Source organism: Ischnura elegans, chromosome 2, assembly GCF_921293095.1.
Source record: "Ischnura elegans chromosome 2, ioIscEleg1.1, whole genome shotgun sequence".
Taxonomy (NCBI): domain Eukaryota; kingdom Metazoa; phylum Arthropoda; class Insecta; order Odonata; family Coenagrionidae; genus Ischnura; species Ischnura elegans.
In genome coordinates this window covers 94,760,487-94,776,352 of record NC_060247.1, presented here as the reverse complement: position 1 = coordinate 94,776,352, position 15,866 = coordinate 94,760,487, and the positions used below count along the sequence as shown (strand labels likewise).

The window sequence follows — 15,866 nt, the reverse complement described above, 5'->3', positions numbered from 1 at the left end:
CTACCTAACAGCAAAAGCCAATAACTACGTATATAATATCAGGATGTTTGCACAGAACCATGCCCAAGTTGGTGTGAATTTTCTACTCAGGTAGACCCGCGACCTTCGGTTAAGCAGTCTAGTACTTTACCCCTCCGTCACTGAGGGACAAAGGCCGTGTTACATATAATAACAGGAAATCACAATGCGTAGAATTAGAGCCAAAATACAAATATTCGAGTGATATGATGATAATCATCGTCCAGGCGCATTTAGTAGGCCCATATGCTTTAAAAAAACCAAAACTCTTAACTGAACAGAATACAATGGCGGCAATTAATCAAAGTAAGATTATATACTAGAGTGAAGAAACTAACATCTACATGTCTTAATTTGCATCCAATCCAAAAATGACCAACAAGTTCGGGAGTGAGAGAATGAATGACTTTTATTTGCAATGCAAGTTAGCAAAAAGCAGTGTATTTTAATCGTTGGCTCTCAATAACTAAGCAAATGGAACAATCCTTAAGAATTTGATTTACTTATGAGTCTATGACTCTTCCCTGGAAAATTGCGAATGGTTAGGCTATTATTACCACTAATTTCTTGGGTAATGAACTCGTAGTCTAAATCCAGTACGCCATCCTTACGCAACACCGCCAATCAGAAACTTAAGATCTGAGGAAACCATTTGAGGAGTCATCAGGAATTGCTTCATCGCCAACAGATCGCATTTTGGAAGGCACTCAGGTTTTTTTCAATTCAAATTCCATGGAAGCGAAGAAAACATATTCTTGTAATAGAGTAAGAAAAAAATTTATTTCACACTCAAACAATGATCTCAAATTTAATTGGCCATGAAATTGCAACAACAAGTTGATTTCCAAATCAGACTCGATGCGCCAAGCGCATGTCGTTCTAATGATGTCCTGTCACTTTTCCACCGCTGGTCCAGGGCCGGCATCTGTCCAAATCAATTCCCACTGCCAGGCACCTTACTCTCCACGAAGTCGATTGCAAGCTGTCGCACGCGGGCCGCGCCCTCTGGAGTCCCGTGGGCCTCCTCGAAGCTCAAGAACTTCTTGAAGAGGACCTTCATTTTCCGCAACGGCAGACTCTGAGAAATGGCACGCTCCATCACGCCTCTGAAATAGAGTAGAAAAGTAAAATCCAAAACTTAGAACTGAATCAATGCATAAAATTGCTACATTTACTTACTAGCCCAAAAGCCCCGAAAGGCCAAGGGCATGGGGAGTAAGGTTAACAAATATCAACTTAGAGGTAAAAACGATGAGGGTGTAATGCAACGCAGATGAGACCAACGCAGCAGTGACCACTGGGCCTATGATTTAGATTCTATAATATATTTCACGTTTCTTTCCGTTGAAACAAATCCACACTTATTCAGCAGATTATAATGCAAGGGGTATGTAATTTAACCTAAAATAAAATTCCCCACAATCTATTCCATTTTGATGATTACACACTATGCAGAGGAGGTAAATATTCAAGTAAAATCACAAGTAAAAATGAAAACAAATACAACCGTCACGAACGATATACGAATGCAAAAATCATGAAGCACTGCTTCGCATGAAGAATTCAGTCAAAAGAGTCACTTGGGATATCAGATTACAGCCTAAGTCGGAGACTTCAACGACCGGCTTAAAATAGTGTAATCACTTTTCATTCGCCTTTTAGCTTCATTTTGGTGAAATCAGAGTGATTTGTTTACTGGTCCGGCTGCAGCTTAAACCTAACTGCAACCACTACGATGCATGGCTTCAAATTCTACGACCAAACATGCTGAGTGCTCGTTCTACAACCATTTTACCAGCCAAAGTCGGGGGGATAATCTACTCTTATTTACAAATTACAGGAATAATTTAAAACTTAAGCTAAAACGTCGGTTGTACTGATAGTAATTTCATCATTGAAAAGGAATGTTTGGTTTCCGGACCTGTGTTTTTAAATGTTGACTAATTTTAACGACGGGAAAACAGAACAAATTAATTGCTGCCGCGTATTATTTGGCTGCAGGGATTTCAAGGGTGCAATCAGGAACCATTAATACGACGTAATGGAGGCATATGGCGGAGAGAAGGATAGCGATTGCCATCATTACCGTTATCTCTGACTTTATAAGCAAAAATATATCGCGTAATAGCGACTTAACAGCTAACCCACAAATTTGTGGTCAGGTGTACACAAGACAGCAAGTAATTCTTTTTGAACAGTTATGATAAAATGACTAAGTTCAGTAAATTCATCTGAAATTTTGCACCGTCCGTTTCAAAGCTAACGATGGCGAAAATTTAACGAAACTTAAGCTAATATGGAGACTTCTTGACACGGTGTAAAAGCCAGAGAAGTATTTACCACGGCTATTAGCCGAGAATGTGTGAAATATTTCATCAAAGTGGAGATGTATCAACCCGTCCCCTTAATCAGTTAACGTCACAGACAAATACAAATTTCTGCTTAGAGATTTAAGCCACACGAGCGGTCCTTTATGGCCCGATTAACACGAAAAAAATCGGATGGCGAAGAATGGGTGTCAACGGAAGCACAAGGTTTACCCAAAAAATTAGCTCAGAAACTAGCCTTGATTATTTTCCTCGATGAATTCCCCGCTAGAATAAGCGATTATTTTTTTTAAGACTGAAAGAAATACTCATCCGTAAAAAAATATTCCGCTCAAACATACGGCATTTCCGCTGACTGCTCGACGCGCAAACCACACTGCTGCCAATCACCTTCCTGAAAGTCAGTGGACCGTGACGGCGTAGTTGGTGGCAAGGGCACAACGGATGATTGCCACCGGTTCGATGTGGTTCATTTCAGGCTAACGACTCCCGAGATGTTTCTTCTAGGTTATACTCGAAATAGCAGAAAAATACTCCATACAGTTCCCTCAGGGTGGCCACTCAACTATCAACATAAAGAACCTATACTTTTACAGATTTTTCTGACTGAGTACATGATTTCTCAGACATTTCGATTACATTTATTTTTTCCAATATTATCAGCCTTTACAAAATGATAAACAATACGATTAAGAGCAGTGAAATATCAAACTTCAAAATAAACCAAGTAAAATATTGACGTTAAAAATGAATTTTTGCAAATACAGGACCACCGGAATAACATAATAGGAATGGAATAATAAAAAATTGAAGACACACCTACGCGAAGGAGAATGAGAATAATTATTCATCGAATTTTAGACAGCAAAGACGATAACTTTCAGATATTGTGCGATTTAGTACGATATTGCACGACTTTCCAGACACTTGCATTCCATGACTTTCCTCGACTACTCAGATTTTCCAAAGTTTTAGCCACCATGCGCCTCTATGTACACTTTCTTTGGAAGTTCTTAACGGGAGTTATACAATTTATTATTGATATATATATTAACGACCTCCGAGAGGGCAATGATTTCAATGAATAACACAAGAACGACAGATATTTCTGTATTACAAGAGGATAATGGATGCGCAAATTCAGGACTGATGGAGATGAATTAACTTGAGCTGAAATTTGGCTTAAATAAAATATTTACCACCAATGGTTCTAAACCTATTAAAATTCTTATATTTGCTTTGGGATAACTCTTCTCTACGAAAATATTCAGCATTGAGTTATATTACAGAAATGGAGAATTGACAACTTTATATCAAATTAATGAGTGAAACAAAATGAACTCATTGATGTTGATTTCTTCCGCATATCATTGGTAATTGAAAATGTTATATTCCTGTGACCTAAACATAATAAGCTCGCAAATGATCGCTGACATAAATGGGAAATAATCAAACTTTCAAAAAGATACCTTGGACGTAGCAATTTAAAATGTTATTCGCCCTCGGAATAGCTCATTTTGCCTGCCCCGGCGTAAGCATATGTCGGAGATGCTTCCCAAAAATACTTACCAAAGACAACCCGTTAAACTATCCAAAGAAAGGAATTGGAGAGGAATTTAACTGGGATAACCTTAAAAGCAGTGTGTTTCAACGAGAGAGAATTAATGAAACCATTGCACGTCCCAGAAGACACGGTACACGCAAAGTTCTTCTTAAGAGAGAAATAAAGTTTTCCGGGACGACAATACAAGATTACGCAGATCGCAACCTCGCTCGAGGAGACAGAAGATACCCGGGTACACATGACACAACGTGAGCGACACGATTCCACGTTTGAGAGTGAAAAAAAATGAAGACACTTATTGCGTGCTCGGGACCCATCCGGGAATTGCCCAGCGGGCGAGATAAAACCCGACCTGGAGGACAGCTACGTATTTTATCGCGTAGTTCAATGCCATGAACCAAATGAGACCCAAACGCGTGACTTTGAAGTAACTCGGTCGAGATATCCTGATTCCAACTGAAGCGAGTTCCGAACACCTGCCAAATCGACCGGGATGCCGATGCCCCAGGCGAAATTCAAACAGCAATCGCGAACATACGACTTTAACAAAGATACCAAAACCTAACCAATTCTAAACATTCCTCGGAATACAATGTTAATTTACTCAAGTTTTGCACTAATTTTGTCTATGAACTCCGCTATTCCCTCGACACCACACGCTTAGTTCCCGACCATGTAAATTTATCGCTATTTTTTTTCGATAAAACTGTCTTGAAGAAATAAAAGTGTGATTTAGATTCCCACGAATGTAGCCACCGTTAAAAGGTAAACCTCCCAACACACATGATCCCATGACCCACTCATTTCGAGCAAAAAATTAATCTCCTTTAAATTTACCATTCACGCGAGACGGTAAGGCATAAGGATGCGGTTGTGATGCAATGTGATTAAAAATTATTATTAATTAAAAATTTCAAGATTTTTACGAAGCCAAGTGGTCTATTACCGGCCTGAGCTCATGCTCTTAGGGCCTCGCAGCCCGCAAGATCATTTAAAGCTTCTACCTTCAAATCATAAATTTCAATTTTAGCTAAAATTCTTGGTGACAAGGGAATGTCTTAAATGGCCAGGAAAACTCAAATATACCTGCCAAAATCATATGTATTAACTAGCATACCGTCGGGACCCGAAATTGAAGCATGTGCCTTCATTTCCGAGCATTATTTATACGTTAATTGATAATTGGAATGCTTAATTTAATAAATATATAAATAACATTGCTTCAGAATAACACTGAAGATAAAATAGGTTGACCGTGTGAGTAATGAAGTCTTTAGTGGGGTAGAAAAGTGAGATGTCTTCTATAAAACCCAAGAAACAGACAGGGAAACTTCAATCTTCTACATGATGAGGCGCGATAGCCTGATGAAAACAATCGTCGAAGGAAAATTGGCCGAGAGAAAAGCAAAATAATTCGTTGCATGAGTTAGGCACGACAGGTTAATTAGAATGTAAAAGAAGAAATACGAAAATTAGAAAAGGCTAGCTGAGAGAAAGGAGTGGAGAGCTGCATCCAACACATATTCAGTTAGTTGACTGGTGGTGATGATGAATAATCCTTTACTGTAACAACTATGAAATGAATCGCAAAAAAATGTATGAGTGAAGCCACCGAGTTTTTGCGAAGGGCTTAATTTCAGTGTCCAGTTGAACGGTTTGTGTTTGCATAGTGTTGATATAGATTATGTACATGGAAATATTTTGCACACTCGGTAGGCATGTTTTGTCCGTTTTATTACAATTATTACTACAAATATTGTTGAATTGAAACTAAAATTGCTATTCGCGAAAATTCAATACTTTTTGGTATGAGTAATGAGTAAAGAACTGAGGATCATTGAGAGAACATCGGTGGGTATACCATCCCATATATTTAATGCAGCAAGACATTCTCCGAATGCTAACATTGTTTGAATACTATCAATGCACTGCATGAAACAAAACAAGTGACTTTAAACGCCGTCACGCGCACAGGTGAAAATTTAGCAACACCAAGGATGAAGCTCCTAAATGGTCAGGAAAACTCACAAATACCCGCCAAAACCATATGTAATAACAAACATACCGTCATGACCAGAAATTGAAGGAATTAGATTAATTTCCGTGCATTATTTCTGCGTTAATTGAATAATTGGAATAATTATTTCATAACTATATATACTAACTGGCTAGCCAAATATTTTTTCATGGTGAACTTCATCCCTGGTGTTTCCAATTTTGAATACTATCATTTACTAATTTGAAATGGACAACAATTTGGACGGACCCTCTGCAGAGTAGGGGTTGCGATGACGTCACGGGCGCATCGCTCGTGGTCCACGCGTCAGCCAGACCGGCCGGCGGCTCGCCGAACGAGGGCGCTCTCGGGCCACTCCCCGCACACACACACACACATGAGAGCCGATTGGCGGTCGCGGAGCCGCCGCATCCCAGCGCTTTCCCCGCCGCGGGCGCCCCAACGGAACCCCACGGCTCGTAATTGCCGCGCCTCGGCGGGGGGGCGCGGGATGGGGGCCACTTCCGGCAGCATTCCTCGCGAGCCCCCGGCGGCGGCGCAACCCCCTCTCCGTCGTGTCTGCAGACATCGGCCCAAATCAAAATATATGCGCCCCCTGAACCGCGTCACACTGCATTTGATCTGCCCACCTTCACGCACTGTGGCAAAGCGATAACCACAGGCAGGTTACGCTGAATAGGATGGACACTGATACGGCCGCCGAAGACTACCGCTCAACCGGTCGCATTTTGGCCTTCTTCGTGACGTATTACTTGTCCAAAACTTAAAACTGCCATCTTAATTTTAAAGCGTAAACTTCCCTTTAAGAAGTAAAATCTGATGCTTTCCCGGCGAATATATTAGAAAAAGGCTATTCTGGCTTCCAGCCCGAAACTAGACTAATGACGAATATTTCTCGGGTTTGCAGCTAGGTTAAAGCTTTTATACAAGCCGACGTTTCGGAAGACGACTTGTCTACTATCCTCAAGAAATAGTGTGAAATTGGACTTAAATAAAGTAACACAGCCTTGAGGATGGGAGACAAGTCGTCTTACGAAACGACGGCTTGTACAAAAGCTTTAACCTGGCTTCAAACCCGAGAAATATTCGTCAGAAGTATTCACCAGGAAAAATTAAAATCGTTTATTAGACTAATGACATTTAAAATACAAATTTCTGGATAGTAGACTATAAAATTCTAGTATGACCTGGTATATAACCTTTGCCGACACTTGATTGTACCTCCAATATAAAAATTCTGCAAGCGAGAAAATCCGGAAGTAAAGCCCTACCTCAGCAGTAAAATTGAAGTTTCCCCTTCAAGAAATGAGAGAATATACAAACATCTATAACTTCATTTCTTGGTTTAAGCTCTCGCGGGCCCTTGTTGCTTTTGGTGATGTTTTTCGGGTGTACCACGTGTATTGGTTGGGATTTTCCCCAACGTTTCGAGGACGTTGCTGATCACTTATTCAAAGGTATGAGGATGATCCTAATCAACCTATAGAAAGAAAGATAGATCCTCATTACCTATGAAAATGTGACCAGCAACGGCCACGAAACGTCTAGCAAAAACTGAATAAATACGCGGGGTACACCCGAAAAACATCACTAACATCTATAATTTAAGACTAATGACATGGAAAATACAAGTTTCTGGTTAGCAGACTATAAAATTCTGCAATTGAGAAAATCCCGAAGTAAAGCCTTACCTCAGCGAAAAAGTGAAGCTCGAAAAGGAATAGCAGCGATTACACCTACATCTTTGCATGTAAGCATTGAGCAGTGCTGCATACATGTTAACACAAAACTGAATGTACGAACATATGTTTTTCAATAAGTCACGATTGTGTCATTGAAAAAAAAACGCTAAATGTGTTCGTTCCAGAATCCGAAACATTAAATTGCATAATATACTCTAATTTCTTCTACTAAAAACACCGGTTAACAAATTGTTATTTATCTTAATGCGACTAACGCTGCTACACTTCACACTGACTGGCAAAGAATGAACATTTGAACAACCCACCTCCTTAAGTCGAGGTCGATTTTCGGTTAAGCGATCCCTAGAATATAGTGTACCTACCTGCAGCCCTGACACGGAAGTGTACAGCGGTTCATGGGCATACGAGGCTAATACTTGAATTAACACCGCTGGACGGACAAGTTTTAAATGTCATCTCTTCCGCGAACCATTAAGGATTGTAATGACTTCCATTTAGGGCGGGCAAATTAGTTTTCCGGAAGGTCTCCCCGTTAGTCGACCCTCAGAGGAGACACTTATTGTAACGTGCATAACTGCTTCCAATAAAAAAATGCCAGTTTGATTAGTTCTGCTAAGCCTAAATTTTCTAAGAATGAATAATGGGTGAGTGTCTTGTGGGGCATAACCTAATTTAATAGAGAGCAATACATGAATTGACACTGGAGTTTTAGGGAACGTGGATAATATTAACCTTATGAAGATCAGGATGAGACAGAGGATGAAGGCGATGAAGTGATTAAGAGAATTCAGAGGGAGTTGATGGTGCTTATACTATATGGCGAGGAGGGTATACTGAAAACCGCGATTGAGGGAAGGCTGTTGCGTAAGCGAGGAAGGAAGAGTATGGCCTAAGTTCACGGAGACAATTAAGAGTAGCCTAATGCATATAAATGTAAAACTGCTGAACTCGGGGCACGTCGCGGCGATTAGCGAAGCTACTGATTAGCAGACCTTATAATCCTAGGATGATCTGGTGCTTTACCGCCGAATTGCTTGATAGTGTCCTCTCAGGTTTCCAATCGGGCGTGAGAATTCAACAGACGTTTAGAAGTACATCTCGTACCTCGCTTTTAGGGAATGATAATTAAATATTAATATTAAAGACATCATTCTAATTTATCTAAAACCATAAATACCTTTGATAATAATACTAAAAAAATAATTCATAGCTAAAGAATGCCATGTTTATGTCAAAGCACTGCATGAAAAAAATAACTTAGTACGCAGTCTCGCGCACGGGTGCGTGGATGCGAGTTATCAACGCCCTGTTCGGTAAACGCAATCCGAGATTCGTCTTGGAAGAAGATAGATTAGTGGTGTAAATGGTAGCAAACCTGAATGACGATCAGGATATCCGGAGTCAAAATCCAGCTCAGCCAAATGATTTTTTTTTCAATTCCATGCTTGGTGGCAACAAACTTGGTTATGGTTGACCAGACACTGACCCCCGCTTCATGAGTCTTCCTCTCTAAGTCATCAATCCAACCTGATCAAGATTGCTTTGCGGTTGGGAAATAGGCTGATTTTATAAGAGGATAGATATTACACAAGTTATCTTCACGGGTCATAATTCGGGAGAGCGATTCTATGCCCGACATGTTTCAGATGTTTACTCTGCCACATCCATATGTTCGGAATTCATCCAGAACTTGGTTTTGATTACATTTATATCCTGATAGATAGAAGTTTCTAAACTCGATTCCCTTTCTTCGAATCTTCTGATGGGCTACATTCTCTCGAAGTCAATACTGTCTTGATCGTTTACTTTACCACTTTAAATTGAATAAGATATATTTTAGAAATATAATATTCCTTCCTAAACACAATTTAGCATGAAATAGAAAAAAAGGGTAAAAAATAGTGACTTTCAAAAAACTCTCCTGGAGCCAATTACAATGCTCGTCGTATGGCGCTTATTTTCATGCATCCGACGGGCATATTTTCAAATATTTAAAAGTTTAAAATGCACGCTCCCTAATTAGAAGTAACTTATCGTATTCTTTCATAAATGATAATGAGTGATAAAAGACAGATGGCACCATGGAGAGCATAAATAGAGAAGCAGAGAAAATTAGCCCGACCGCGTTTTTAAAAATCGACGAAGACGTATCGGCTGAAAATGCGACTACCCACACTTCCAGAAATTGTATAAATACAAGGAAAATTGAAGTCCTCAGACTGGTTTGGAAAAAAAATTTAGTCCGGAATGTCCCACTTTGCATCGGTCAACGGACACAGACCCCAGACCTGAGACGGAATTTTCTAGGCGATAGATACGCTAGGAATGCGACAAACTTAGCATGATTCGCACATCACGAAGATATGAAACAAGAAAAGTGGATAACGCGAGCGCAAAATATAAAATGGGTCACAAAAAAGGAGTGCTGAAAAAAACGGACAGAGGAGGAAGTCAGGGGAAGGATGCAGAGTTGGAGGAGGAAAATTAAAACCAGACCCCGAGTGAGACGATGTATTTCCTCGGCTGACAAGCAATGCCTCTTCAAGTTTCGCTTCGCCCGGTGCGAGCCAGTAGTTTTTTTTTCCTCTTCACTCATTCAAAATATTTGTGTAAGAGAAACTGGATTGGTTTATTGAATGAGACACGCCACCGCGAACATATTTTAACCCATTACGCTGCCAAAATCGTATTCACTCGAAATCAATTTGAATGGCTACACTCAACCAAACGAATTCATTGGACTACTGATTATTTTTTATAGGCTCCTCTCTGCCCAAAGGTCCACGTGTTTCACTTATGTGAGTCTAAATTTCATTTCAGGACGGAAATACCAGCAATTCCTCACTACCGTTTACTTCGCATAGCGATTCCCAACTGGAAATTTTCATTTTTAGCGTCTTCATAGATCTTCACTAAAATCATATCCAATAAATACTTTAAAAATCAAGTCAATTAATAAGTTTTCAGCAAGACCTTTTGATGTTTTTTTTACTAAAGTGTAAACTGTGTAAACCAAGAAACTTATTCTTTCATAATCTCCAGTCAATTACGAACGCATATGCATGGACGTTCGTCATGAGTTAATCGCTCATTGAAAAACTAACTGAAAAATGGTATTTTTTACACGAAAATTATAAATATACCAAATAATTCGGTTATTATAAAATAAAATATTGAGATTTTTCCCGAATTCGTAAGAATAGATACGTTGCAACTCATTAATTTAAATCATGTACGATTATTCGTCTCACATGATAATGATAACTCTACGCAAATATTTTGTTTTTAGCTTCCGTGACGCTTTACACGGAGCGATTAGTAAATTATTTACACACACCGTGTGCCGAAGCGGTTAAGTTAGCTTCGCTCCCACTGCCCCTTCCACTTACTTTCCCGGTGAAAGATGAGACGCTTCGGGCGTTCAATTCCCCGATACTGGACGACGATGATGATGATGCGGAAGAGACGGAAGACGGGGAAGGGGAGAGTAGCATTCTCTCCGAAAGTAGCGCGTCCAAAATATTCCATCGCCGCGTGCATTCACAAAACGCGCTCCAGTGGATGGGGAGGGGTGTGGAGGGGAGAGACAGGCAGATAGGGGGAAGGGGGAGGAAGCCACAACAAAAAGGATCTTTTTATTTATTTAATGTTCATATGCGAGCGGTCCGTTATGCACACATAATGGCGTAGAGCCAAGGTATGCCATCGGAAACGCCTCCCGCGACCAATGGGCATCGGAGAGACTGATGGGAGGGAAAGAGGGAGGGAAGACACAAGCCACCTGCGCTTAAGGCCCCCCCTTAAACTCCCGCTGCGACTCTGAGGAGACAACAGACGAGTTGACTATCTCCTCCGTCCACAATATACCATCCCCGCTCCATCCCGAATACAACATCGGAACTTCATTTAAAAAAGTTTTCAAATTATCTAAAGCGTATCAACACATTGCAAAAAAAAAGCCCAGATGAAGGTACAAAAATAAGCCGAAAAGTTGGCCAAAAATTTTGTATTTAATTCTTAAAGACCTACACTACAAGATAATGCTCAACGTTAAAAATTGAGGTCAAGAAAAAAAACTGAAATTCTTTTTAGCGTTCATTGCATGCCATTTCAACCATTAAATATTTAAAATATTTTTACCTAGCTTCAGTAGATGGTTAAAAAAAATTTTAGCCTCTCAAACTTTAGGGAAGCTTCCCAATTTAACTCAATCTCAGAGCACGTAGCTCAAGTTGCTCTGTTTTAATAAAAAACATTTCTCATGACGTAGCTTTCACTTTGTTTCCTTTGAAAAATGTTCAGCTATTACTGCAAGAGTATGAGGATAATGGAAAAATTATATTAACACTTAGATTGTATTTTTACTCCGATAAAAAATTATTACACTTTGTATTAGCAAAATATTTCGGAACAAACAGTGAACTATGGCTCCCAATATTAACAAAAGGGTTTCCATCAATGTCCACCAACTTATAGCCTAAATGAAGATAAGCATAAAATATTTGGACTCTCTTTTCTCAGGCGAAGAGAGGAAATGTACGAATTTTCATCAAAATCCAAATCCGTGGGCACTTGAACCTCATTCTTAGAGTTGATTTCACATGGAATGACTCACGGACAAAAAAACAGCGGACTAGGCAGCGGTGAACATGTTAACATCGAATAAAAGAATTCGCTGAGTAAAAAATCATTTGAATTGACGGGGAGTCGTGCCCAGATCACACGATTCCCCGCATTTCGGCTACCAATTTGGATCGAATACCGAACTGGAAATCTCTGGAATACGAGTTCGAGTCACAGTAAAGTCGATTAATTTTTGGACCGCGAAGGTTTTCCCGCAGGTTTACATCATTGCTGGCGCACCGTAACGACGTATTTAGTGACTTGATGAACGGCTATTCCGCAGAAATTGATGTCAAGTGAGAAAAAATTTAAAATAAATGCATTTCTAAAAAAATTGAAGAGCGCGATTTGATCCAAATTTATTGTTCTACACGCGATTATCAAACAAATACATATTGGACGAGAACAGCAAATGAGTCGAAAAAAGCTAACATTTTGCATTAAAATATAATAATATAGCCATTATTTTGTAATTTCATGGTTATTAGTTTTTGATATTACGTTCTAAACAGCTTAATGCCTAATTGATACACCCGCAAAAATAAATATCATTGGTGAAAGCATTCGGCGCTGATTCTCGGAATCCTGGCTCAAATCCATGTTCATAAAAGTGTATGCTCGGTGAGTGTTTTAGGAAAATATTTTAATGCCCAAATGAACTCACCCAATGATTCAACCCGAAGGTTGGTTAAGACGGGTGAGGGTAGACCTCTACCCAGACTTAACCACAGGCGCGTAAACTGCACACACTGAAAGTAGTAGCGCTAGTTCCTTTCTTTATTCCATTACGCGTTTCCGGGGATTTTAAGCGCGGATTTTTGCATGCTGCAAACGGGATTTTAAACCAGGAACCATCATATTAATAATGAAAAACACTTTGCTACTTCCACAAAATTCACAATTTCTATTTTATTACCGGTTTCGGCTATTACACCATTTTCAAATACTATGGAAATTTGAATGGAAATACATGTATTTGAAAATGGTGTAATAGCCGAAACCGGTAATAAAATAGAAATTGTGAATTTTGTGGAAGTAACAAAGTGTTTTTCATTAATAATATGGAGCCCTTCCACCACGTAAATGCTTCAAGTTTCGATTTAATCAGGAACCATCAGTTAAGCGCTATACATCAGCAGACTTTCTTGCCTACCTTCTTGAAAATGACAATGAAACTAAAATACTTACTGCAAACGCTAAGGCAAAATAGCGTCATAGGATGATACGTAACGTTAATAACACACTTTCGTTAAGAGGGTCACCTCGAGACGCATACAAAGCGCAGGCTATCAAGTTAAAGAGCATCGCTGTAAATCAAGTCAAGCGACTAACGCCGACTGGCACCTCAGCTCGAGAGACTAGGTCCAGAATATTCCCACAGTCACCACAGAAGGCCAAGGCTAGGCATCCCATTCTCACAACGGAGCGCCAACCTCCGCGCGCATCTCATCGCTTTGCCTTCTGGTGGACTTCACAAATGCACGCGAGGACTCGTCTCAGAGCGCGCACCAAATATAGAGCACTAAATTAACAGAGTTGACCACGCTAAAAAATATGACAATGGAACGAGTCGACATTCCTAAAATATTCCGGTTCGTCTTAACTGAGCAACTTGCTCATAGTAAATAGTAGTTTATTATTAGTACTCTCTCGGTTAAGATATGTATGAATCTGCAGAATTTTTTTTTCCTGGAGGGGGGGGAGAAAGAGGCACAAGGGCCTCACAGGAAAACGGTCCTCTTATATTTGAAATAAAAAACAAAATACAACAATTGCTATGCGAAATATTCTCTTTATTTTAATATGAAAGTTATTAATATGAAATTAAATGATTAAGGCTCCGTAATGTACAAAACAAAACGAACGTAAAGAAAATAGTATTAAAAATCTTGCCTATTTTCTCAAGCGTCTGGGGGAGGGGACACGCCTTCCTGACCCCCACCCCTAAATCCGCTTATGGTTTGAATACAGCATTTGCGAATCACTTTGACTGTCTCCACTCCAATCTTAGGCTCCCCACTTCAATTCACAATAAAACCAGCACCCTTTAAATGTGCTCATAAATCCATTATACTTCCTTTCTCTCTATCGCTTGCATAACATTCTTCCCTCTAGCACTATTTATAACATCCGCTTCCCGCTCAGTACCAACTCCATTCAAAGCCTTCTCCGTATCGCATACAAAATCTCTCCCTCCTTGTCTATAAAGTAAAGCACTTCGCCGTTCCTCTTTGCATACGTCTACTTCACCAATCTTCATTCTCCTTCACACCCACATCTCGAACTCTATCTCATGCCTCTTCCTCAACGTCCATGTTTAAGCACCGTAAAGTGCTTCACTACAAATCAGATTCTTCATTGGTCCTTTCTTCAAATTCTTGCATAATAATACTCTCATCAGCTCCTTCCTATTCATGATCGCCTTATTTGGAAGCGGAATTCTCGTCTCGGAACTTTCGATGCGTTAATGAACAAGGGTATGAACCGCGTTTGTCTTGGCGACGAAAATTGAATCATCACAGTTGACGAACCTGCTCCTTGGCTGTCTCATTATTTTTTCTAAGCACAATAGTCTTAAAATTTGAAACTACAGTCCGGCCGCCGAGAGTTGTCCGATGACAGCTAGAAGGAGTAGGGGGCAAGGTTGCCAGGTAAGAAATGGAAACGCCCACACCACACGTAAACAAAAGGGTTCCCTCAAGAAAGGAACCAGAAGGGACGACGAGCGTGAAGGACCCAAAGGAAGATTCCTTTGTTTTGGCGATTCGCAGAAAGGGCTTGTTTTGGTGGCTCAGGCTTGTTTCAGTGCTTCATATCCATGAGACAACGTTGTATGACTGGGCGAGGGTATGAGGTGCGTTTGGGGGAGAGCAATTGGCTGCAAACCGTGCAGGCGCAGGGTTCTCCGCCCCTCCTTTTGAACTGTCATCGGACAACTCTCGACGGCCGGACTGTAGAACAATATGATTAATTTTGATAACGAAGGTGTAATGAAGGTGAAATAGACAAAACATACCCATTAAGAGAAAGAGAAGAATGGTTTTGTATGGAAAGCGTGAACATAAACTAATTGTACGATACTTCAAGGAAGTGTCAAACGACTAAAATCCTTGTAAGGGGTAAGTTAAAAGGTCCTCGGGAACCGATAAATCTTTTAACTTATAGATAGACGAGTCTTTTCGAATTGACTGTACCAATGAACGCGACCTACCAACTCGTGATAGCTCTCCCCAATCTAGTGATACCACAAAAGATTTCTCGGCGCACATACTCTTGATGTAATCTAAAGGAGGGGTCAAGCTAGAGGACAGCATGACTAATTAACACTATCGTATAAAATCATTTGCGCCACGAGAGAAGGGTAGAGAAGGAAGGATGGAAACAAACCTGATATAGGGCGTTAGCTTTCTTTACCACACAGCCCTCGAGTGCTTTACTCGCCTGGTCTGATGGAATTCCCGGTTTACAAGAATTTCCAGGTAGGTAAAAATAATTTTATTTTTAAAAACCACCGCCCACATGAGAAGAGTTGCAAAGTTCAAGCACAAGGATCAGTGGACGACCCTCCCTCGACCTTTCCTGACCGCTAAAACCAGTCGTGCAATTCGAATACG

The 15,866-nt window shown here is 40.2% G+C and overlaps 1 protein-coding gene across 1 annotated transcript in view; it reads right to left on the bottom strand.

Annotated features, from left to right (window-relative positions):
- Window positions 1-776: 776 nt before the first annotated feature.
- Window positions 777-15,866, bottom strand: part of LOC124154189 (protein RRP5 homolog) — a 90,384-nt gene continuing 75,294 nt past the window's right edge. Inside the window, exon 22 of the mRNA XM_046527757.1 lies at window positions 777-1,124. Within this exon, the coding sequence (XP_046383713.1) occupies window positions 953-1,124 (172 nt within the window). The 3' untranslated portion in view covers window positions 777-952. The remainder of the gene's footprint in view (window positions 1,125-15,866) is intronic.